The sequence below is a fragment of the Chelonia mydas genome, chromosome 4 (genome assembly GCF_015237465.2).
Source record: "Chelonia mydas isolate rCheMyd1 chromosome 4, rCheMyd1.pri.v2, whole genome shotgun sequence".
NCBI lineage: Eukaryota > Metazoa > Chordata > Testudines > Cheloniidae > Chelonia > Chelonia mydas.
The window spans coordinates 36,793,142-36,817,217 of NC_057852.1; the positions used below are offsets into that span (position 1 = coordinate 36,793,142).

At 40.3% G+C, this 24,076-nt stretch overlaps 1 protein-coding gene across 45 annotated transcripts in view; it reads right to left on the reverse strand.

Annotated features, from left to right (window-relative positions):
* CAMK2D (calcium/calmodulin dependent protein kinase II delta) overlaps positions 1-24,076 on the reverse strand; it is a 265,256-nt gene that overhangs the window by 138,126 nt on the left and 103,054 nt on the right. For all 45 annotated transcript variants that reach the window (XM_027833887.3, XM_037897082.2, XM_007054434.4 and 42 more), the window contains exon 3: positions 21,096-21,155. In XM_027833887.3, the coding sequence (XP_027689688.1) occupies positions 21,096-21,155 (60 nt within the window). The remainder of the gene's footprint in view (positions 1-21,095; positions 21,156-24,076) is intronic.

Sequence of the window (24,076 nt, forward strand, 5' to 3'; positions counted from 1 at the left end):
ATGAAACAGCCTTATCTAGCTTAATTTACAGAGAAATCTAAAGCTCAGATATGACATTCAGAGCGGTTTAATCATTTTCACCTATTCTTTTGCATTTTTAAATAAAATAACTTGTTTTAAGAATGAACTGCTAGTTGTCCTGGGAAATTCCCCGTCCCTTGTTTCTGCAGAGAGATGACAAGTAGGCACACCCTGCCAACCCTATGTGATTTGTGAGCTTAATCTAACAGCACTCAGATTGCAGGATCTCTCCACTGTAAAGTGGAGTTGGAAACAACCACTTCCTGGGGATTACTCTGGGAGACCAAAAGAAGAGACAGAGGTAAAGCTGTCCTTGTAAATTTCCATACCTATATATAGCATGAAATGACTAGTTATGCTATTTTTCCTTTCCCTGCATTTCTTTTCTTAGTGAGATATTGCATTGAGAATATCTTGTGACAAGAAATGATGCAGAGGGTAGGTCTCTACATTCCAATCATTTCCAGTTTAAAAATCCTAATACTCTACTTCATATTAAGGAAAAAGATCATATAATATAGGACTTGTGTTTATCATAACACAAAAGCTCTCAAACGTAACATTTATAAAACGAGGAGCTTTGGAGTGAAAAAAAAAGAGGGGAAAAGAGTATTTCACCTACAATTTTTAAAATATACAGCTGTTAGTCTGCACTTGACTAGTACTGATACTTTATCATTTATACTTTTTACTCACTTGTCAGCAAAGATTCAACTTGTAATGAGATTTCAAACTACTCAGGCCATGTCTACTTAAGAAAGTTGCCCCTGTTAAACAAGTGTAATTCCTGAATGTACACTATAATTTCAATTTAAGAGTGATTTTTCACTTTATCTTAAACAAATTCCCTATCAACTTAAACTAAATGAATATAAGCCTGGCTTAAACAGAAATAAGCATCCACACAACTTTTTGTGCTGTTTGTACTTATAAAGTCACACCTTTAGTTAAACTGATGCAATTTTTTATGCAGACAAGCCCTGAGACTTCACTATTTTCACAGTGCGCTACAGTAAAATTTACTGTGCTGATAAATTGGATTAATTGCTGTAATGTAACAACTCCCAATAAGAATTGCTAAGGCATGTCTGGGCAAGCCCCTGGCTGGCCCAGGCTGGAAGGTTACAAAAGAGTAATAAAATGTATTTAATGAACAGGAATCTGGCATATTGTAAGATCACAGCAACTCACAATATAGATCATGCGTTCAGATATCACTCAGCAGGATTCTGCTGTATTCATTTTACAACCTTCAGAGATAGGAGGGATAGTCTAGAGGTGAGGACTGTGCACAGGGACTCAGGACAACTGGGTTCAATTCACAGCTTAGCCAAATCTTACTGTGTACCTTCAGTAAGTCACTTGACCTACTCTGTCCCTTAGTAATAGGATTTTAAGAAACAGGGGGAAAAAAAAACAGGAAAATGACCAGAGATATTAACTCCACATTAATCCTCCAGTAACCTGCAATACCCGCTAACAAAGAGTTCTAATAAATAATAGTAAACTGGAGGTTTTCAGAGAGAGGCTGGGTAGCCATCTGTCTTGGATGGTTTAGACACAACAAATCCTGCATCTTGGCAGAGGGTTAGACAAGATGACCCATATGGTCCCTTCTAATCCTCTGATTCTATGAAATAACATAAACTTAAAATATTGATTAAAGAGGGGGCAGAAGCAGTGGGGGACATGCTGGGATGGAGGGGTGGATGCGGAATCAGGAAGACAGTGGAGTCCAGGGACAATGGGGGGGTGGGGGAGGGCATGGATGCAGGGCCGAGAGAGAGGGTGAGTGGTGAGCCCCGCAGCTGTGCGGCAGGAGCCAGGGGTTGGCGCCTGCTGCCATGCAGCCAGGGGTCAGTGCCAGACATGCCAAACCCGCTGGGGGGAAGGGGAAAAAAGTGGCTTGTTTTTGGCTTAACTGGCTTGTAAGTTGCTTGTTGTCTAGTTTTTGGATTGTAGCTTGTTTGGCTTGTAGGTTGTTGATTCTTTTTTTTTTGATCGGCTCCTGGAAAGCAGGGGCAAGGGTGGGAGAGAGTCTGGGTGCACAGCGGGCCCACCACAGTCCCAGACTGCACACCGGGGGGATCTAGTCACATAGACTGTTGGGGTTCTTGTTTTGGCCTTGTTTTGAAATGGGATTAGCTTGATTTTTGGCTTATTGTGAAAGTCAGGATGCTTATTTACCGCATGAAAGTTGGCAACTGTGGTCAGTGCCCATAGCCAGAGCCCAGAGCTAGGGGCAGGCGCTGCATGGCCAGGGAGAGGGTCAGTGCATGCACCTGGAGCAGGAGCTGCATGGCCAGGGCAGGGAGTTGAAGCCCAGGGCTAATGCCCACCACCATGCAGGCAGAGCTTGGAGCTGGATCCTGGGACCGCGTGGCCGGATCTGAGGGTCAGTGCTTGCTGCCATGGGGCCAAAGCCAGCATCTGCTGCTACACACCTGGGAATCGGCACAGACACGGGGCCGGGGATTGGCACCTGCTGCCGTGCACCCAGGGATTGGCGCCTGCTGCCACTTGCCTGGGGCCAGGGATCTGCACCCGGGGCCAGCAGCTAGGACTGGAGGTTGGAGCACATGACTGGATGTTGGTGTGTGAGGCCAGCGGCTGCCGCCGGGGTTGGGGGTTAGTGCCACGTGGCTGGCATCTCATGGCCAGAGATAGGGATTGGAGCCTGAACTGAAGCCCTATGGCCGAAGGGTCTCATGGCCAGAGCTGGGGGTCAGCACCCGAAAGCCTGCAGCCAGAGCTGGGTGCTGGTGTCTGAAGTCCCAAGGCTGGAGTCCTGGTCCGTGCAGCCAGACTCCCTAAGTCCCACCGCTGGAGCCCACCTCCCAACCGCCTCGGAGCTGAAGCCCGATCCTCATTCTCTACCAGCAGAGAACTCAGTGGTCCTACAGCATTGTGCCCCACCTGTCTCCAGGGGACATGCAGGGGTGCGCATCCAGGAGGAACAGGGAGGGAGGGGCCAACGCTTCCCCTCCATCACCACTCAGGAAACTGTTGTGGCTGCAGGGAAATCCCCTAGTGGTCACATTTGAGAAAAGTTGCTTTAGTGCACAACGGGAGGGGAAAGTGATGAAGAAACAGGGAGCCTCTTTCCTCTGTACAAGCAGCAGGGCAAGGTCTCTACACAGCATCCAGAACTGCACAAGAAGGTGGTTCTAGCTAACACTTTGACTAGCACACAATGATTCCCAAGGTGAGTGGCTTTACCCAGCAAGAATTCTTTTGTAGAGATTGAACTGGGCAGAATCTCTGCTCTCCTTTCCCTTTAACCAGTAAACAATACCTGCAATAAAAACGGTTTACTTCATAGTCCTTTACAGTGTGATATTTCTTAGAATCTTATGCATATATTCTGTATGTCTTTGAAGGTAGCAGAATGCCTGTCTGAAAGGTTTAAGAGACCAAAAACAGGATAGTTTCTATATTTGGTCTCCTACTTCCAGCTATCAGTGCTATGCAGCCAAGTGCCATACAACAATGTCAAAAATAGTGAACAGAAAATTTCCCCTAACCTAGATAACCAAATGCTTCTAGAATCAATCAAAATGACATCTAAGCAGATTCAATAACTTAATAAAGCATAAGACTGTGGGTCAGCTGGAATATTTCCATAATGGTGTCATTCCAGCACTGCCCATTGGGCTGGGACTCAGACCCATCTGTGAAAGTTCCCTCTGGCTCCCTCTGTAACAATGAACTATCATAACAATTCTCTGCCACCAGTGTCCAGAACCAAGACAACTATAAATGACTTGATTTTTATGGCATGGCAGTGTGAAAATGAGTGATGATTCCAAGTGACCGAAAAAGTTTGTTTTAAAATGGGGACAGGAAAGGCATATTAATCTAACAGATGACAAACTGCAGGCTTGTGATGAAAAATTATCATATTTTAACTTCTGTTCACTGTGGGGGCTGGAAACTAATTATCTCTGTAGCAACCTATATGGAACTTGGAGGGAAGAAGCTGCAGTTGAGAAGAGTATGAACAAGGCACCAAGAAGCCAATCTGTATGCACAAGGCCTAAATGCTAGTTGCGGCTTCAGAATCTCTGTACACAGTTCTCTTCATTAAACGCCAGTTCAGTTTTAGAAACATGGAGTCCTTTCATGTTATTACCCAGATATGTTACATGAAACATAGTGGCAGTGGGTCAGTGGTGAGACACAACAAGGAAGAGAGTGTGATTAACAGGCAAACAAAGTAGCATTCAGAATCAGAGCAAACAGGCAGCATGGAGGGACTCAGATTCTGAGAGAGCTGGATTTACAGACAAAAACTTTGCATGAGCATGAAAACGGTAGAAGGAAGAATTGAGTCTGTATATGGAGCTGATCATGGGGAATAAGATAAATAAAGGCCAAGGTTTTTTATTATCTCATTGGTTAAAAGGGATATGAAGTGAGTGTGATACAGGTGCCAAGTATAATGCCCAAACGCTGAAAAAGCAGATGAAAGGTTCTGATGAGTATTATGATCCCAGACAGAATGAGCCTTTTTTTAAATAACCCAAACCAAGAAGCAAAAGGAAGAATAGATACTTACGTGACAAAGCTGGGAATTCTGGCACCCACATGTAATTTTGAAGACATTAAAGATTCCCAAATTAAGTATGTATTACACAAAGGATCCTGTGATTCCAGTTTACAGGAGAGATCATAGAGAAAACAGATCTAACCCTAAAGAAATGCCTCCAAATATGAAGTACAGCTCAGCTGTCCAGGTAATGCATCAAAACAATGATAGCCATTAGCGTAAAACAAGTACACTGGCTCAAGCAATCCAGGAAATAGGACAGAGATAGATTGACCAAAAATGTAGGCATACATGGTCCAGTATGCAGTATGAAAGACGGAAAGAAAAATGTACATTCAATTAGCTGTCATCCAAGAAATGTAGGCAACTTAACCACTTTATGTCCCAATGCAACAGCTTCCCCAGGAAGAAAAATGCAGCGGTACATTTAAGGACTGAGGACACAGAAGCTTCCAATGAGAAGAAGGATATCTGCTATGGGATTTGGGCAGATCCAAAGACCCAAAATATTCATGCACTGCAAAAGTCTGCCAGCTATACAAACTGCCAGATTTGTAACTATGCTCTTAGACTGATAAACAGTTTGATTCCAGTTGGAACGTGGAGACTGCTGCCATGGTATCACAGTAGAACACCAGAATATCCTCAACATGAAAAAGGAGGGAGAACAGTCACTATGAGACTTGTCCAGCATTCTAACCAGAATATAAGGGCATACTGCAAGGAACTAGAGGGCAAGGTGAAGTTAGAAATAGACCGCCCCCCCCCCCCCCCCCGGACATGCAGCCTGTTAAGCTACTGAAACAGAGTTCCATTAGCCAGTCTCAAAGAGCCTGTTTAGTTTTACAAGCATGGATTCCTTATTACCGTATATGCGATATATGAAACAAGCTCAGCTACACAAAAATATTACCTCAGAAAGTACAGAAATAGGAACATTCACTACAACTGCTCAACTTCCAAACAGAATGAGAAAGATGATATTCCTTCAGAAGTAGTTTGGGATGAGGTCTCATTCATGATTTTCATTTAGTTGTTAAAAAAAAATAATAGCCTGAGGATGGTTGCGGGTGGGTGAACGTAGACTTGGATAAGGTGGACTTCAAAATCCAACCACTGCTTGGTGACTTTTTTGAAATGTATTGCAGTTTCTAGTGAACAGGTGTCCACATCACAAAAACCACCACCACATTTGTCACAGACTGAGTGGGCATGGAAACTGTACTATGCTTTTTCTCCCTAGAGGTGGTCCATCCAGATGACCTGGGGCACAATGGCAGGCCTTTGGGGAAACACAGATTACTGTCAAATGAGTGAGATTAGCTTTTCAAAATAAGAAAAAAAGGCAGTAGATTATAATTTATTGTGTTTGATGGAGATAAAATTACCACTAAAGTATGTGTTATGTATGCAGAAAATTGCAACCAACAATTATGTTGCATTGGGAGGCTTGTGCTCAAAAGCCTAGAGTATAGCAGAGCTGAAGACCAAGATAAAAGAGTTAGATTATTTTGCTTATACTAAATTCTAATACAAATCCAAGAGTGCAAAACAAAAATCTCTTAAGAAACCAAAACACATTTGCCTTTATACAAGTCACTTCATAATGAAATGGATTTCCTAGCCTTTTTAGGGTGGGAGAAATAGAGAAAATAAGGCAGGGGGAAATGTTCCCTTCCAAAATATTTTTTCCACTTTCACAATTGTAAAAGCACTGTGCTTCATTCACTAGTTTCTGTGTATATTTCTTTTTTATACCCAGTATGCTGGCTCCCAAATACACTAGAGCCCATTAATTCCTCTTATGAAATGTGTACTCTGTGGGACAGAAAGCCTAATTGAAAGGGTAATATTAATTTTTAAAAAAGAGAAAAAAGGGAGTTCTGTGTATGGCACAAACCAAAACCAAGTTACTCCATAGGCTGTAAACTTCCACCCACACAAAAAAGCCATTTGTGAATCAGTTGGAAAGTACATTCAGAGACGCCAGGCATTCTGTTTACAAATTCTAATTAAATTATACTTCCACCAAGAATTAATGTCACAATATTTTATCATTACAATTACCACTGACAAACAACCAAAGAAAAGAATGCCAGGATGCTACAGCTGTAGTCAAGACTCTGTATTTCACTGTTTCCACCTCCTCTTCCACTGGTTAGCAAAAAAATGGATTGTGCTAAATAAAACACCTCAAAATGATATAGCTGCTTATGTCCAGTTATTGTAAGAATGCCATTCTGCATCTTTTAAGGAAAGAATATTTTATCAACAAGACAGCATTCAAAATAATTTGTGTCTGCAGAAGCTTTTACAGAGATATCTATTATGAAAAATGACTGATGTAGGAAATTTATTTTTCAAATTTGTAATTCATAGCACACAAACAACTCCTTGCCATAACCCGTATCTTCTGCATTCAAAATAATGAGTGCCATTAATTATCTGTTCATTACAATCTTAACATTTTATAAACCATCTAACTATAGTTCCCACTGCATGCAGAAAGCAAGATTTGCTCAACAAAGATTCCATGCAGGTAACACAGCACCTGAAATTCCTTCTCACTAGATTTTATGGGCCTGCACTGTTTTCAGAAGGGCCACTGAAAGCTAATACAAAACATACATAAATCATGAAATGATGATACATACAGACACCAAAGTACCCAGAAAACCCCACTAAAGCTTTATAGTGAATAGAACTCAGAGCTTTCTTCTCCAAAAAGCAGAAGTTTCTACCATTTGAGATAGCAGAGACTCTTCATTATCTCTAAAGTAGTACTGGGGCTTATATTTTTGTGGGACGGCTACTAGAGGGCAACTTAGTCACAAATATTTGACGTGCCCTAATTCTGTTCAAGCCGATAGCACTCATACACATCCATGCTAGCTAGCTGGATACAGCTTGTCCTCCGCCTTAATAGAAAGCATGTAGGGTACATAAAATTTCACTCTAACAGTTGGTTACCAATCTGATATAATACTCAGAACCTTCTACTCCAAAACATAACCCATTACACCGAATGAGTTGAGAGAAAAATCTCCTTTTAGTTAAAGTATTAGAGACCCGTGTTTTGGGAGAAAAAGGTCCAGAGGAAAACTGCATGTTTGTGGTTTAGCTAGGAGCCATGATGTCTACGTATATGTAGAACATGTGGTCACAAATTCACTATGAACCGTTTTCAAATAAAACTTCATACAAAGTTTCAAAAGTAAAGATTTATTTTTTGAATGTTAAAGAAGTATGCAATTAATATTGAACTAAATTATTTTTTTATCACTCTCAAATTTGCAATATGAGGGGTTTGCTTTTTTTTTTTTTTTTTTTTTAAAGAGAATATACCAGGTAAACAAAACAATAAATCAAATTATAAGTGAAGTGCAACAGCTTTCATAGTCTCCTGATCTTACACAACTGCAGCAGGGTCTCTAAGATAGTTATGTACATTGGGTTAGTCTATTTCACATTTAAAATCAGTGGCTACAGAAATACAATTTTATTCTGGCTTTATGGAAAGAAAAAAACAACTTTGCAGAAGAAATGAGAAAAATGTTATGAAAACAGTTTCTGAAATTAAAAGTATCTACAGTAAGTAGCTACAAGTAGGCTGTGTAAACCCTCCAAAGTTTAGTTCATGGGGGTTTATATTTTATCATCAGGTACATATGACCACAGTATGCATGGTGCTGTGCAGGGGAAAAAAGACACAGCTGGTAGCAAACCTTAGGGCACCTTACCTTCTATACCACACAAAGAATACCGTGGTGATCTCCAGGGATCTTGCAGCTAACAGCTAAGGGCACAAGTGTTGTGAGCTCAGGATAGGCTATTTTCTTTTTTCTAGAGGGCTTCAAGGGCCTCCATAAATCTCTATATTATTGAAGACAACAATAACAGTGGTTTTTTTGGATTTACAGGCAGGATGCTCCTTTTTGCACACATCTTCTCTCACTATAAAAGAGGCTATAAATGGCTTGTGGCATTGTCTCCTCCCAGATACTTTTTTCCTGGAATAACCCTTTGTAGTGCAATCCAAAGGCCCAATCGTGCTCCTATTTAAGTAAATGGGAGAAGGATCAGGCCCTATCTGAAATGAAGAAAGTCCACAATAAGAATGTTTTACACTTCTTCTATTTAGTGCCTAGGTATTACTGTATTGTGCACTCTACACATTACCCCCAGAAGTAATTAGAGAGAGGCAGAGCACAGCATTATCACTATACAACTGCATATCATACTTGGTAGGGACAGTGTTAAAAATAAAAGACAAATTGATAAGCACAAAACTGTTCAAAATAATTATTTAATTATTATTTTCTTGATTTCATAGAATCACAGAAGATTAGGGTTGGAAGAGACCTGAGGAGGTCATGTAGTCCAATCCCCTGCTCAAAGCAGTAATATCTAGGCACTAAATAAAAGAAGTGTAAAACATTCTTATTATGGACTATCTTTTCATTTCAGATGAGGCCTGATCCTTCTCCCATTTCTCCTACTCGCTCGCTCTCTCTGCCCCCTTTACAAGGCTGCTATTACAGAAGGGAAAGCGCACAGCTACTGTTTAATATGTTTGGCCAAAGTAATTTCCTGTCTCAAGCATCTGAAGTCAAATCCTCCTTCTATTCTCCACCTCTTAACCAGCAACTCAAACACCGGCTGCACTATTCTGACCACATATTTAACTGGCTTTTACATTAACTAGGAAATTTAACATATTACACTATTTTAAAAAATCACCAGAAGAAAATTATCCATTTTATTTATCAAGGAAGCTACAGCATTTTGTTAATTTATTAGAATTAAGGCGATCTAGAATTACTAAAATGACCATCCCATCTAACTGCCGTAGGTACTCATAGGAGGCAACTGGAGGTGAAACTAGAATCTCATGGATGCCCGAAGCCCATGGTTTAAAAACTGCCATGTAAAACAGTAAATGCTCTCACATATTCCTGAAACCAGCATATATAGTATATATCTAAATGATGACTCGTTTGATTTTGTTTTATAGAGGGAAGAAGGGGGATAATGCATTTGATTCCTAAAGTCAGTACTTGTTTTATCTGTAACGAATTGGAAAACAAGGAAATGTGAGATTTCAAGTCAAAACACACACACACACGACCTGATTTATATCTCATATCAGTTTTACACATAGACTTTATGAGATCAGTCAAGCTACTCCTAATTTATGCTAGTGTAAAATCAGAATTAGGCTCTTTTTTAAAAAAGTCAATCTCTGTCAGATATTTTCTATCAGTTGCTGTAGGGCTTACAAAATCTGTTACATTTATTTTATATTACCAATGTGTATTTGAATGTAGTGATATGCACAACTTCATACAAATAGTAACCACAGACATTCTGAATTTAAAAGTAAAGGTCTATCTCCTAAAAAAAACCCTGTTAACACAATATTGTTTCTTCTCAATTGAAGGGACATAATAAGGTAAAAATAAATGATTTTTTCTTCTTCCCTCATGCAGCATTTAACAGGTTCTGTGCTGTAACTAGTTACTGTGATGTGTAAGCTAAGCCTTATCAAAATTAAAAAGAGCAGACAAGGATGAAGATACTTCTGAATAATTAAGGGAGCCACAGGATTCTAAATCACCACCAAAAGAAACAAAGAGTTGAGTACCAGCATAATGTTATACCAGCAAAAGTCTCAGGAGATGCAGATTAGCAATCAGAGGCACAGCATGATTTGAGCTCTCTGTGATTGCTAAGCAAGGGTTGGGTATTCAGCACTTACCGAAAGGTTAAAGACCAGAAAACAGAAAGGTAAGACGTAGCCTTCATTATTAAGAGCGGATTATTCTCCTTTCCGAATTTCTGCTACAGGTCCTATTCTCCTCCAGAATTGGAAGCATTGGTGCATGCAACAGCTAAAAATGTGCCATTTAATGTAACTGTTACAAGTCCTTTGTGGGCTTTCTGCTCAATAATGGGTCTGCTTTTAATGTAATCTGAAGTGTAACTGTATATAAAAATTAAAAAATAGCTTCCCCCCCCCCCCAACAGCTGTCTTAATCTATATTATAGAGTCTCTTCTGGAAGTTTACAATCACATTAGCTAGCTGTAACAAACAATAAAAAACATTGTATACTATAGTATTCCTATAGTAGTTTGTAGGAAAAAAATAATAATACTATAGTATACAGTAGTATACTTCCTTTAATAGTTTGTAGGGGTGCTGTACTTTTCAGAGTTGGGGACACATTTCTTGTACAGCGGAATAATCACACCTCCTTTTTATTGTATCAATATGTGACATGACGTGGCCCTCTGCTCCTGTCTTCTCATACAAATGTGGGGCCTACTTCCGTTCCTCCCTTGTTTCACGCATCCTGGCAGAGTTCCTCTGGGCAGCCTCCGCTTGGTTCCTAGACACCTTTGAGGAGCACTGGGCGCTGTCCTGGGTTCTCTGCTCAGTGTCCCCCTCTGGATCCCTGATTCAGTACCTGTGACACTCACTCCTGACCCTGTTATTCATTAGTTGTCCTCCATCATTATTTGAATCCCAGGTCCAGTAGGAGAAGGGGCCTTCAGATATAGGCAGGCTTGCGCCCATCCGTCGACCACCTCCCTGACTTCAATAGGTGCTGGGTCTCACCACTCTGTTACAGAAGAATGTTAGTGATTGTGAAATGTGTCAGATGGAAGCCACTGTGTCTGTTACTGTGATCTGGAGCATCTGTTACCATGACCTAGAGGGACCAACTTTAGGTATAAGAAGATAGTTAACAATTGTTTATTTGCTGATCTTCCATTTTCCTGAAACTCCCACCAAAGATGCCCCAATACTATCAATAAGGGTCAGGGGGTTTGGGATGTTGATTCCTAGCCCTGAGCAACTATTCTAATTTCACATAGACTACTGAGTGTTCATTGTACTGAGTGTACAGATGTTCATTTCTTTGCCTGTATGGGCTGAATTTGAACCAGTGATCTAGCAATGAAAGGTTTTCTATCTTCTTAAAAGCCTCCTGACCAATTCAGTCCTCTTGAACATCTGTTCAAGAAAACGTTTTACTCCTCTCAAACATATCCAATGACAGTTTAGCAAGATCACGCAGAACATGATCTTCCAAAGTCACTTTGTAGGAAGAGTTCAGCACCTTACAGGATTGAGCATACAAGTGAGGGGATAGATTAACACAATAAGCATAACACCTCGTCCTGCACTGTCCAGTTCTACAACAAATTCAAAGATTTCTGGTACATAATAACTGCTGTAATGGAAAGCTGCCACACACTGGTTTATGACCCCAGATTTGTTGAATTTCACTGATAATACCATAAATTTTCAACCATTAGAACATGCAATAATATCCTTGATGGCATTTTTGAGAAAGTGTAATAAAAACAAATAAAACTGTGGTTTTGCTGCTTGTCTATCTGTGTTTCATGCTGTCACGTAATGCTTCCAGGACTGTGTTTCCCAACTTCAATTGGGAAATGAGAATGCATCTGAGAGTGCTACAGAGATAATCTGCTCAGATTAATTTATTTTTATCAGAGACAGAAAGGAAAGAGGAATGAGAAAGAGTTCTGAAATGAGCGTTTTCCTTTCACATTGACCAAGTGGCTATACTCTTTGACTGCAGAGAGATTTATACTCAGCCCATAGCTGCAGAGGTGACAGGTTGCCTTAAAACAGAGCCATAGAAAGGAGAAAATATTGGAGTAGGCTATGCAATTCCTAAATTCCTAATTCCTGCAGTTTCCCTTCTAATTTATTTTGTGTACAGTTTGTGATGTTTTTTTTCACCATAGTCCATTTCTCCTTTGATTTCTATGGGTCTTTCATACAACAGAAGACACAGGCCCTTTTTTTAATAGGAAAATGTGGCTGTAGAACCACATGAAATGGTAATGGGATTGAGGGACATGGGGGTGGGGGTTGGCGGGATGGAGGCGGAATTGATACTACTTTTAACTCACTAAAAAGAACGGGATTTAATTTTTTCTGTAGGTGACATTATAAAGCTGCTTGGAACCTGCAGATAAAGGCAGATGAAATGATAGTGTTGAATGCTGTTAAACTTTCATCGCACCGTACACAACATTTTGATATTGCAAAGAAATCTATCTAGGCATTTCTAAGGGCTTGTCCACACAGACACTTAGTCCTTATCAAGACGGGGAGTAAATCTAGTGTATTAGCCTGTTGCACTGCACTAAGTTGCCATGTGGACCCTGTTACCATGCACTGTAAGTTCTGTAGTGCAGTTTGAAACAGCAGTAAGTCAAAGCACACTATGGAACTTTCAGTACATGGCTAGCTAGTGCACGTCAGACTAGTGCACTGTTCATACACACCCCAGCTTGCTGTGCATTAAGTCTCTGTGTGGACAAGCCCTAATGCACCTCTCAGCACTTATCAGCTAGGTGCTGAAATGAACAGTATGAGACACCAACACTTAAGTGGATTCCCAGGTTTTTATAAATAAATATTACAAATCATCCCTAATAACCAGTGGGCTCAATGGATAATGTTCTGTTCTTATACCTGGAGGTGAATCCTAATAAAAGATTTGGAAAACAGACTTTTTTTTATTTTATCAATATGGTTTAAAAAAAAAAAAAAGCATCCCTACTAAATTAATCCCAGCTAGCACTGAGATAAATGTTTCCACCAAAACTTATTTTGGAGAAAAATGCAGATTCAAGTTGACCAAAACATTTCTCAAATTTGTGTAAAATTTGCCAAATTATCTTAGTTGAAAAAGAATCTGAAAAAACTGAGTTGTTTTATTTAGACATTTTCAAAGTGACGTTTAATTTTTTTAATTCAAAATGACAATTTCAAAATTTCCTTCAAATTTATTTAAAAAAAAATCTTTAAAAAATATCAAAATCAAAACAAAGGGTTTTGTTTTGGGTCAATTTAAATGTTTGTTTGACCCAAAACACGTTTGTTTGGTTTTTTTACTTTTTGGTTCGCCAATATTTTCTTTCAGTTTATCAGAACTGACAGTGATATGAAAAAATTAGTTATTACATAGCTTTAATCCCAGCTAAAACTAACCAGTATTCCCAAACGATCTGAAGATCATTTAATTTTTCAGCATCTATGACTTGCTTCTTTTTCAAAAGAGTACAACTGCCTGCTCTGAGACTTTCTTCACTGAAAATTTACAACCTTGGCACTTTATACCTTAAACTAAAAAGTTTCATGGTTCACATGTGCATGAGAATTTTGAATATCCAGAGCTTATCTCTCACCCAATTAACACTTTTCATAGTCAGGATTTATTTCTACTACTTAAGACCAACGAATTTCATGACATATTAATTGGAAATCTTTTGCTTCGCAGAACACCAACACAAGCTGTTTGTCCCTGGCTCCACTGTACATGAAGCACTTTCGGAAGAATGTGGTCTGGCTAGTGGTATAAACTGGATCTACAGCAGAAATTTCGAAGTAAAAGGTCAATGACAAGAAATCTGTTGTTAAGCAAATGTTTCAAACAATGTCCTGTCCAACTTGGTTTGGCTTGCTGTTAGCTGATTAAACAGCATATGCCAGTTTCATAAACTGGGGGGGGGTTCTGAAGGAGTGTGTGGTCCTGATTTGTCTGCGACAGTCCTAGGTTTTTACAAACAGTCCTGATGACCCAATGTCCTGAAACAAAAAGCAAGATTTTCTGCCTGCCTGCCAGCCAGCCAGCCGGACTATTTTTTTTAGAAAGTTCTGAGGCAATGTGGGGTCCTCGTTAAGTTATTGCACAAAAGGGCAGTCACAGAAAGATCTGGCTGCAGAGCAGAAACTCTACTGGTTCTTGGCTTCTGGGCTTTCCCCAAATAATACATCTGCAGTAAGAGTGAGGACACTACAGGGGGAGAGGTAACTGTTTGGGGAGCTGTGGGATCTCCATGGGTTCCGCTAGTTAGTAGAACCCTCAACGTTTTGAGGCCTTGATCTGAGATACTCAAAGTCACTTTAAATTCACCAGGATGTGTTGACTCAGGCCATCATATTGTGGTGAGAAACCAGCACTGCTGTAGATCAGTCTAGTGTACAACCTATTCATGTACAAAGCAAACTGCTGGAGCTCTGCTAATAAAAGAGAATTAACCCTTTATCTGATTTTCTTCTGCAAGACACTGTAAGGGAGGCCTGAAGCCCTTAAAATGATGTGGTGGGGTGGGGGACAAGAGGATAGAAGGAACCTGGAGCCCTAAAAAAGCAGCTATGGAGGGGAGTAGAGGACACTGGGAGCACCAAAGAATATCTTTGGTGGACTGGTGCGGGAGAAGGGGCTTAGAGCCCCAAAGAATAGGAAGTTACTTACCTTAAAGTACAGTAACCGGAGATGAGTGATTCCTATCTGTATTCCACTGTGGCTATGCATGCGCTCCATGACCCTGGAGCCTGAGAATTTTAAAAGCAGTGTCCACTGGTCTGCACATGTGACTTGGCTCACCTTGTGCCCCTGACTGAGGAGATAAAGGGTGGGGCGAAAACACCATCTCTCCATTTCCTTCTCTGCTGTGAACCAAAAGATGATCCAAAGCAGCGGGGAAGGAGGGCAGGTAGTAGAATACACATATGGACTACATTTTGAAGAACCTCCAGTTACTATAAATAAGGTAAGTAACTTCCTCTTCTTTGAGTGCCGGTCCCTATGTATATTCCACTGTGGGTGACTAACAAGCAGTACTCAAGTAGGAGGAGGGTCAGAGGATGCAGGTGGCAGAGCCGAATGAAGGAACGCCATTCCAAAGGATGCATCAGTGATATGGTCCTGAACTAAAGCATAATGCCTTACAAATGTGTAGACAGATCTTCACAGCTGCTTTGCCAATATCAAGTAGAGGCACTTCTTGAAGCAATGCCATACACATAGCCTGTGCCCTCATGGAATGAGCCCTTACCCCATGAAGGGGAGGCAGAATAAACATCTGATAGAGCAAAATACAGCCCAAAATCCATCTTGAGATTCTTTGAGAGGATATAGCCTGACCCTGAATTCTTTCCACTATGGCGACAAATAGCCCAGGAGACTTTCTGATGGGTTTTGTTCTCTACAGGTAAAAGGCCAAAAAGCTCGCTGAACACTAAAGGAATGGAGCCTGAGCATGAGGATGGGTGACATTTTTGAAAAAACACAGATAAGTGAATTCACTGGTTTAGGTGAAACTCAAACTACTGTGGAGGCGAACTGAGGGTGCACATATAATGAAACGTTGTCCCTATGGAGTATAGTAGAAGAAAGATCCTCCATCAGCGCTCCAAGCTCACCAACCCTCGTGGCTGCTGATGGTTCCTGATGGTTACCAGGAACGCAACTTTAATGGATAGGAGAGACATGGAGCAAGAAGCTAATGGTACAAAGGGAGGCATAGTGAGTACCGAAATAAGAAAATTTAAGTCCCATTGAGGAGCTTGCTTTTTTATTGGCAGAAAGGTTCCAATTAGGCCTTTCCAGAATCTGTTAGTCAGTGAGTGGGTGAAGATTGAGTAACCCTCTTAAGGTGAATGGTATGCACCGATCGCTGCAAAGTGGACCCATAAGGAGCTCATGGACAAGCCTGCTATCTTTCAGGAAAGAATATAGTCCAAAATAAGAGAACTTGTGGGGCTACAAGTCTTTGATGGCCCATACAGAAAAATGTCTCCACTTGGCAAAATAGCATTTTCTAGTGGACTCCTTCCCAGAAAAGATGCTCTGTACTGCATCAGAACACAATATTTTTAAAACTATTTACAGATAAAGGAATAAAGACGAAGCTTTGGACAATGAAGGTTCTGACCCACCCTTTATCTCCTCAGTGGCAGCAAGAAGGAACTGGAGAGGTGGTTGGTCCGAACCACCCTTTATCTCCTCAGTCAGATGCACAAGGAGACTGAGGCAATGTGTGGACCAACAGGCACTGCTTCCAAAATTCTCCAGCTCCAGATGCATCAGGCGCATGCCTACCTACAGTCGAATACACATAGGGGCCAGCACTTGAAGAACAGACACGGCTAGCTGTGCAGTGAATAGATCGGGATGTCTGCAGCAGTGCAGCACTCAGATGTAGCTCCTGTCGGTAGCCAATCTTTATATGAACACAGCCTCGTGTAGAGGCAGGGGAGAGGCACATTTTCAGGAAATCAAAACTTCACATTTACGTTATGAGGAAGAAGTTTAATTCTAGACCGGCAGTTCTCAAACTGTGGGTCGGGACCCCAAAGGCTGTCGTGAAACTTACTGGGGTCCGGTCCTAAAGCCAAAGTCCAAGCTCCACCACCCAGGGCTGAAGCCCTCAAGCTTCGGCACCCCACATGGTGGGGGTGCTCAGGCTTCGGTCCCCCTTTCTGGGGTTTTCTAGTAATTGTAGTTGTCAGAAGGGAGTCGCGGTGCAGTGAAGTTTGAGAAACCCTGTTCTAGACCCTTCTCTATTGTCACAGAATTTAAACTAATTAATAGACTTCTCCAGATAGCTTCCTGGTGGACATCTGCTTGAAAGTGTAATGTAGGACAATTAAATGCTCCTACAAAGGTTCGACACCAGTAATTATTTTTTGTGAAAAGACATAAGCAAAAAATAAAGGTTCTCTCGTATGTTGCCAGTGGTCTACATTTTGGTTTTCTGCATCAGTCCCCTTTTAAGAGAAATACCATTTGTTTGTAACTAAAAAAAAAAAGATGAATGTATTTCTAGGTTACAGTTAGGCTGGAATTTTAAAAGCTGCTTTATCAACGCCCTGCTATTTTGATCTGATTATAAAGAAAAATATCATGAAAGGGAATTAAGAAGGGCATGTTTTTGTTTTTTTTTAACATATATCTGGTCAGAAAATAAATCAGTAAGGCTTTGTTCACAAATATGAAAGAAAATAAATTGTACAGACCTTAATATAGTCTAGATATTGTTTTAGAAAAATAAACAAATCAAATGTTGACATTTATGACAAAAAAGCTCAATTTCAGAAGGGAGATTTAATCAAATGAACTATGAACAATAAAAAATGGCACTTCAGTTACTGTCAGTTAAGAACAGGCAAAAGCAACTTAAAAAAATAATAAGAGAGATTTTTGTTCTGAACTGTTTCTTGAAGTTTTTAAGTTTTGAGGCTGTAAAACCAGGCCACTCGCTTACCCAGGACTGAAAGAGAAGAGAAAGGATAATTTAATTCTAACAAGGGAAAGACAGGGACATACACTAATTCACAAAAAAACTGCAAGTTATGAAAAACCAACCTAACTAAAAAAAAAAACACAAAAAGACCCCCACCATGTTTGCAGTCTTATGAGAAGGGAAATAATATATTAAAATAGAGGTCTGCTTTTCTCTGCAGACTGCATTTTCAAGAATCATTTCAGCACCTTAATTTAGATATTTGCTGTAGCAGCAACTTTTCCTTTTCAGAAGAACCCATTATTGTCTGGGCACCGATCAATTCAGGAGCTGTACATCACTCAGAGAAAAATGAAGGGCAGAAGAAAATATAAAATTTAATATAGCCATCGTCCTTCACAGATTAAATGGGCTAGAGCTCATAAAAAAAACAACAATGTATTCATACTCATCAATATACCCCTTTCCATATGTAAATGTTAACACATTACTACCAGATTTCATAGTCATGACAAAGCCTGCTAAAAATAAGTTCTGAAAACATTTTCAGAAATTAAATTTTATTGTGATACTATCACATATTCTTCCTGATCAAGAGAGAATTTTAGGAGTAGAAGTGTTTAAATTGAATTTTTATACTGTTTATAAGGAGAACTTCACTGGTAGCATGCTGTAATGTCCAAAGCTATAGGCTGAAGGGACTGTTGCCCATTAGATTTTATATTTATAAGTACATAGGGCAGCAGTTTTTCCTTTTAAACTAAAAGATTCAGTCTAGCATACATACAATATATGTCTTGTTATATGTTATTAACATATCTTTTTTACATTCTAAGCATGACGCAGCTTCAGTTACATAAGTCGGACATATTCAGTTACAGACATAAGTCTAGTCTAACTTACAAGATCATGCACTCAGCACTGATCTAACTCTGCTTTCCACTGAAGTTTTACCATTAACTTCAATTGGATCAGAATAAGGCTAACATTGAGCATTTTTGGAAATCCCACCTCAGTCAATAATAGGCCCAAAAGTAAGATTGGCTGCCAATCTCCAATTTTACAGTGTTTGTTTGTCACATCCACATTACAACTTTGAATGGAATTTTCAAAAGTACCTAAGGAGTAAGGCACACATTGAAAGTCAGTGGGAGTTGGATGTCCAAGTCCTTCAGATGCCTTTGAAACTCCCACCTTTCAGAGTATTTAATTTACTTTTAAGTAATGTGGATAACAATGTTTAAATCAACAGCTGCTAAACCAAAAAAGCAGGAGCAGAAAAAGGATTTCCACATATTATGATTTCTGGAAACTTTGCACCTAAGTTTTCAAAAGTAGGACCCTAAAGTTAGGCTCCTAGCTCTCCATTTAGGCACCCAAATAAGTGGCCTGATTTGCAAAAGATCTGAACAGCTCCCCAGAGACTGACGTCCATGGGAGCTGCTGGCTGCTGAGCACATATGAGAATGAGGTTGTGTATTTGTCAAGGGAGGCAAGCCTTGCTTTCAACTTGATGGCCTTTCTGTCTGCATGTAGTACAATGACTTTTGAACTTTCTATCTGATCAATTCCAAAATTTCAGGGAATATTCTAGCCTTCATTGGGCAGAATCCTATTGATTTTGGTGAAAACTGGAAAACCAGAAAATCCTCAACCCACTCCAGTCTGCTTGACCCTCACAGGATCCCTCATCCCTTCCTATTTTTGGCCAGTCCCCCCCAGCCAGGCCTCTCTCTCCCATTAGTAGGCCCCTCGCCAAACAGGTACTCAAAATACTTATGGGGAGGGGACATGGGGTCCAGCTGGGTTTACAGTTTGGCCTGCTTTAGCAATGAAGTTTGCAAACCTCTAGTTTAGATGCCTAAATGTGGATTTAGAAGCCTAATTTTAGGCTCCCACTTTTGAAAATCAGAGTCTTTGTAAATGTACAGAATTTTTTTCTACTCTTGAAACTACCTCTATGATCTTACTCCAAGATAGAGACCAGGCCTAAAAGCAAACTTCTTCATTCAGCTGTACAAACAAGGTACTTTAATACTTGAGAGCTTTTAGGATGGATATAAAACTAGTTTTCTGGCAGACACACACTCTCCATGCTCAGCAGGATATTCTGTTATAGGGAAAGGGGAATAGATACGTTTCAGTGACTTGATAGTGTTCATGGAGATTCTACAACATGAAAACAAACAGCTTCTCTCATAAGATTCTGAATCCTAATATTCTTTCTCAAACTGAACAGCCAATTAGAAGAAAAAGTTTACTTTATTGTGTGATTCATTGACTGAATTACCTATTTCAGAGTAGGTTGCACAGCATGGAATTTCTTCTGTGCCATCTTATTGAACATCAACAGTGTCTCCTCAACAACTACAACCCTTCTGTGTTTTCGAGCTGTATGTTTACTTGCTGTAATAACTCTAATAGAACAGCTGGACAGCATACAATAATAATATTGGTTCAAACTATTCAATGGAACAAAATAATTTAATCAAATGCAATCATATATTTCAACAGTCCTTTGTGGATTTTAGCTCTTCTTATTTCATAGCAATTACTGTTTACATTTTCTTCTTAATCATCTTCCTTGGCTTCAACATTGCTTTACTATAGCAAGGGATGGGCAAACTGGTTTGGGAACAGTAAAGAAGCAACAAACTGTATCTAACCAAAACTTTTTAAAAGTTTTAAAATGTTCAGGGGAGTTGCAAGTTCAAGGGAGTCCTCCTGTCTCCGTATCTTTGAGCTTCCTGTTTTTTGTTTGAAATTTTGATAGGGATTTTTGAGTGATTTCAATCTCCATTTTGAGCTGTGGTTTTTGAGTTTTTTTGTTTGTATGTTTTGTTTTTTACACTTTGTCATTGCCATTAAAGTGGAGGAGACATTACTGAGTATGACACAAAATCATACTTTTCCTGCTGGACTACTGAGGTAGCCTGAAGTTGGCTCAGGTGAAGATTCAGAGATGTGCACTGAAACTGCTGGCAGATAAACCAGGGTCTCAGTCATCTTCAGAGTGTGATTCCTCATGGCCTACAAAGTTATCATCAGTTCCTATTAGTTCACACTTTCAAGACAACAAGCAACCCAAATCAAAATCTTTGCCAGCCTCTACTGTGAATGCCTGAATGCAGGGACACAACAGTGAGGAGAGGAAGGGGTTTATTCTTCTATATACATCTTCAACACAGTGACACAAATCATAAAAGCACCAAACACGAGCTCAAGGAGATGAAGTCAGTATGGATGGTTGGAAGTGACCACCCATAGGACACCACATCTCAGGGGAGCATTATGAGTTTGAAAGGAACTCCGCTGTATAAAGGAATCTTCTTTGCCAGCTGTTTCGTTTAACTTCCCCCAACTTTCTACCTCTATGAAGCTATTCTGTATTTTCTCTTTTAATTTCTGTACTGACACACACCATATAAAGTGATTACATTCTCTTACCAATATTAGGGTGCTTCAAAAGGCGACAGATTCTAGCTTCCCTTTCCAATTTCTGGTGATCTGCAAGAAAGAGAAACACAACCATAACTGTTTTGTTTAATCATGAAAAGGCACATCATTCTATATGGTACTGAGTGTTGAAAAACATATGGTACAGTATGCGACATGGTAGTTAAAATGTATCCTCCTTCTCCTACTTAGAATCACCATGATTGTACATTTAAATTGTATGTCACACTGAGTCAAGGTACTACATCCACCCCTTGCTTTGCCTAGCTGCTCAACCTATAGTGGTTTTAGGAAATCAAGCTGCCTTCTCAGTGGGAAATGGGACGTATTCACACCATGACCTATAATTATCAGATAATAAACTATGATTATAGAATTAATCAGAATGAAGACAGCCCTGAATCTTTAGAAGAATTCTAATCCTAGACTATTATGTGTTTCAGTGCTGCCTAAGGTACTAAGTACATCACCAATGAAGTGCTAATATTCCATTGTAAAGACAACACTTTTCAACATGCTAGGGCATTCTACCAACATATAAAATGTATATAAAATCTCCCCACTATATTTTCCACTGTATGCATCCGATGAAGTGAGCTGTAGCTCACGAAAGCTTAAGCTCTAATAAATTTGTTAGTCTCTAAGGTGCCACAAGAGCTCCTTTTCTTTTTACTAACACAATGATGCCGTAGGAGGATTCAGTAGCTAAATGACCAACAGCAGCATCCCCCCACAATGCCTACATTACACTACTTCTCAGTTAAGCTGATTACCTGTTAGCCTCTTTAGCCATTTATTCTTAAAGGTGTTTCTTTGTTATGGGTTGCTCTAATGCAGGGTTGGCAACCTTTGGCATGCAGCCCATCAGGGAAATCCACTGGCGGGCCAGGACGGTTTGTTTACCTGCAGCGTCCACAGGTTCGGCTGATCGCAGCTCCCACTGGCTGTGGTTCACCATTCCAGACCAATGGGGCCTGTGGGAAGTGGCACTGGCCAAGGGATGTATTGGCCACCACTTCCCGCAGCCCCCATTGGCCTGGAACAGCGAACCATGGCCAGTGGGAGCTGCGATCAGCCGAACCTGCAGACACTGAAGGTAAACAAACCGTCCCGGCTTGCCAGCAGATTTCCCTGACGGGCCACGTACCAAAGGTTGCCGATCCCTGCTCTAATGTGGTCCCTGTGGGCCAACACAGCCTAACAAACAAACAAAGAACTGGTTCATAAAAAGTTATAGATATCAGATGGCTGGAGAAATATATTTTTCTGATGGACCTTGTAATCTTGCTTTCAGGGTCCTGAAGGGAAAAACTTCCAAAGAGACAAATGGAAGGAAATTCCTTTCATTTGTTCCTTTTAATTGATGTGGACCAATTCCTCGTCATAATCCCTCCTCCTCTACTTGTTTGTGTTTTTGTAGTAGAATGATGTAAAGCACAATTGTTTTATAGCTGTGGAGTAACAAGATGACATGATATATGACCACATCTTTGCACACAACTTGAGGTCAACAAATTAAATTATCCACCTCTGACAACAGCAACAGGATCAGTAACAGAAGAGCATCAACATCTGTCTCACAAACACTGAATGTCATATCAACAGCATCTTACACACAGTATGCTGCTGCTCAAGGGCAACAATGTTGCTATATAAACTAAGCCCCATAAATTAAACTATAGATCTTTTAATGTCATCATCATCATGTTTACAAAGTGTTATAGCCTCATCTTTCTTCCAGAGCAGAGTCCACTTTAGCAGCAGTCTCACTGTGGCTTGGCCTCGTAAGCCAGTGTGCAGATGTTCAAGGGAATATGAAAAGGCATACAAAGGAAAATATAATGAGTATAATAGATAAACAGTAAACTGGAAAATGGAATCATTCCAAGCTCCCCTTTGCTGATCTCATATGCAGAAAAAGGGAAAATCAACTGCAGTACAGTCAAATGAGCCAGAAAAAAGTAAGATAGAAACAGCTGTTGACTGACACTAGTTCTAGGTTGTCTTTGATATTATCTGTCTGCCAAGTGGAATCAACTCCCGACCACTGAGGCTAGCTCTCTCTCTCTCTTTCTTTCTTTGGCCCCCACTTACTAAATGAACTAAAATGGTGACCAAAAAATACAATGCCTGCTGTGTGTACATGAAGGTTTTCACTGAAAGGTTTTCTGTATAGGGCTGAACAAGATGCACCATATTTGTTATTTAGTGCTCAAAGTGCTTCTTCATATTATCCTTCTCCTCCATGTCCTGTTCTTCAACACCACTAGCACCAGCTGAATGGCCTAGCTTTAGTAATCACATGGATTCAGGCATGTGTGTATTTTAACGAGGACAGTGCCTGTGGGGAGAGAGGTATGCCTGTAACAGAATAAAGCACCATATGTGCTAAAAAGACAGCTGAAGTAAACACTGAAGGGGAGACAGCTTAAGTGTTAAATAGCTACATGAAATAGGGCTGGCCACATATCCCTCTTCACCTTCCAGTACAGAGAAGCGTCTTTATGGGCAGACACAACAATGGTAGCTGGCAGATATCTATCGACCCTCTCTGTGGCCATAGCTTTGGTTGATTCTTCTTGTAGCTTCTTGTAGAAAATCCCGACAGTCCTGCAGGCTGTCTCCACCATAGCCGTAGCTCCAGAACCTGTTGGACATGCTCCTATTTGTGACATGATGCTGCCTAGCATTTGAACCAGGGCCCTTCTGCAGGCACTTAGTTAATTATTCTTTGCTTCCAGTGGTTTCTGTCCTCTGTGTTTTTCAATCTGAGGTCCTGTAAGGCCTCAAGTTACTGACCTTATTGTAACAAGATCTTCAAAATGTGTAGTCTCTATCTGTATTTCACTGTGCAGTACACATGTGCACCAGGAACCAGAAGACTCTTCCAAGAAGTGTCCATTGGTCTGCACCTGCACTCTTGCTCTTCTCCTTCACAAGGATGTAAGAGATGGTGTGGACTGACCACCTCT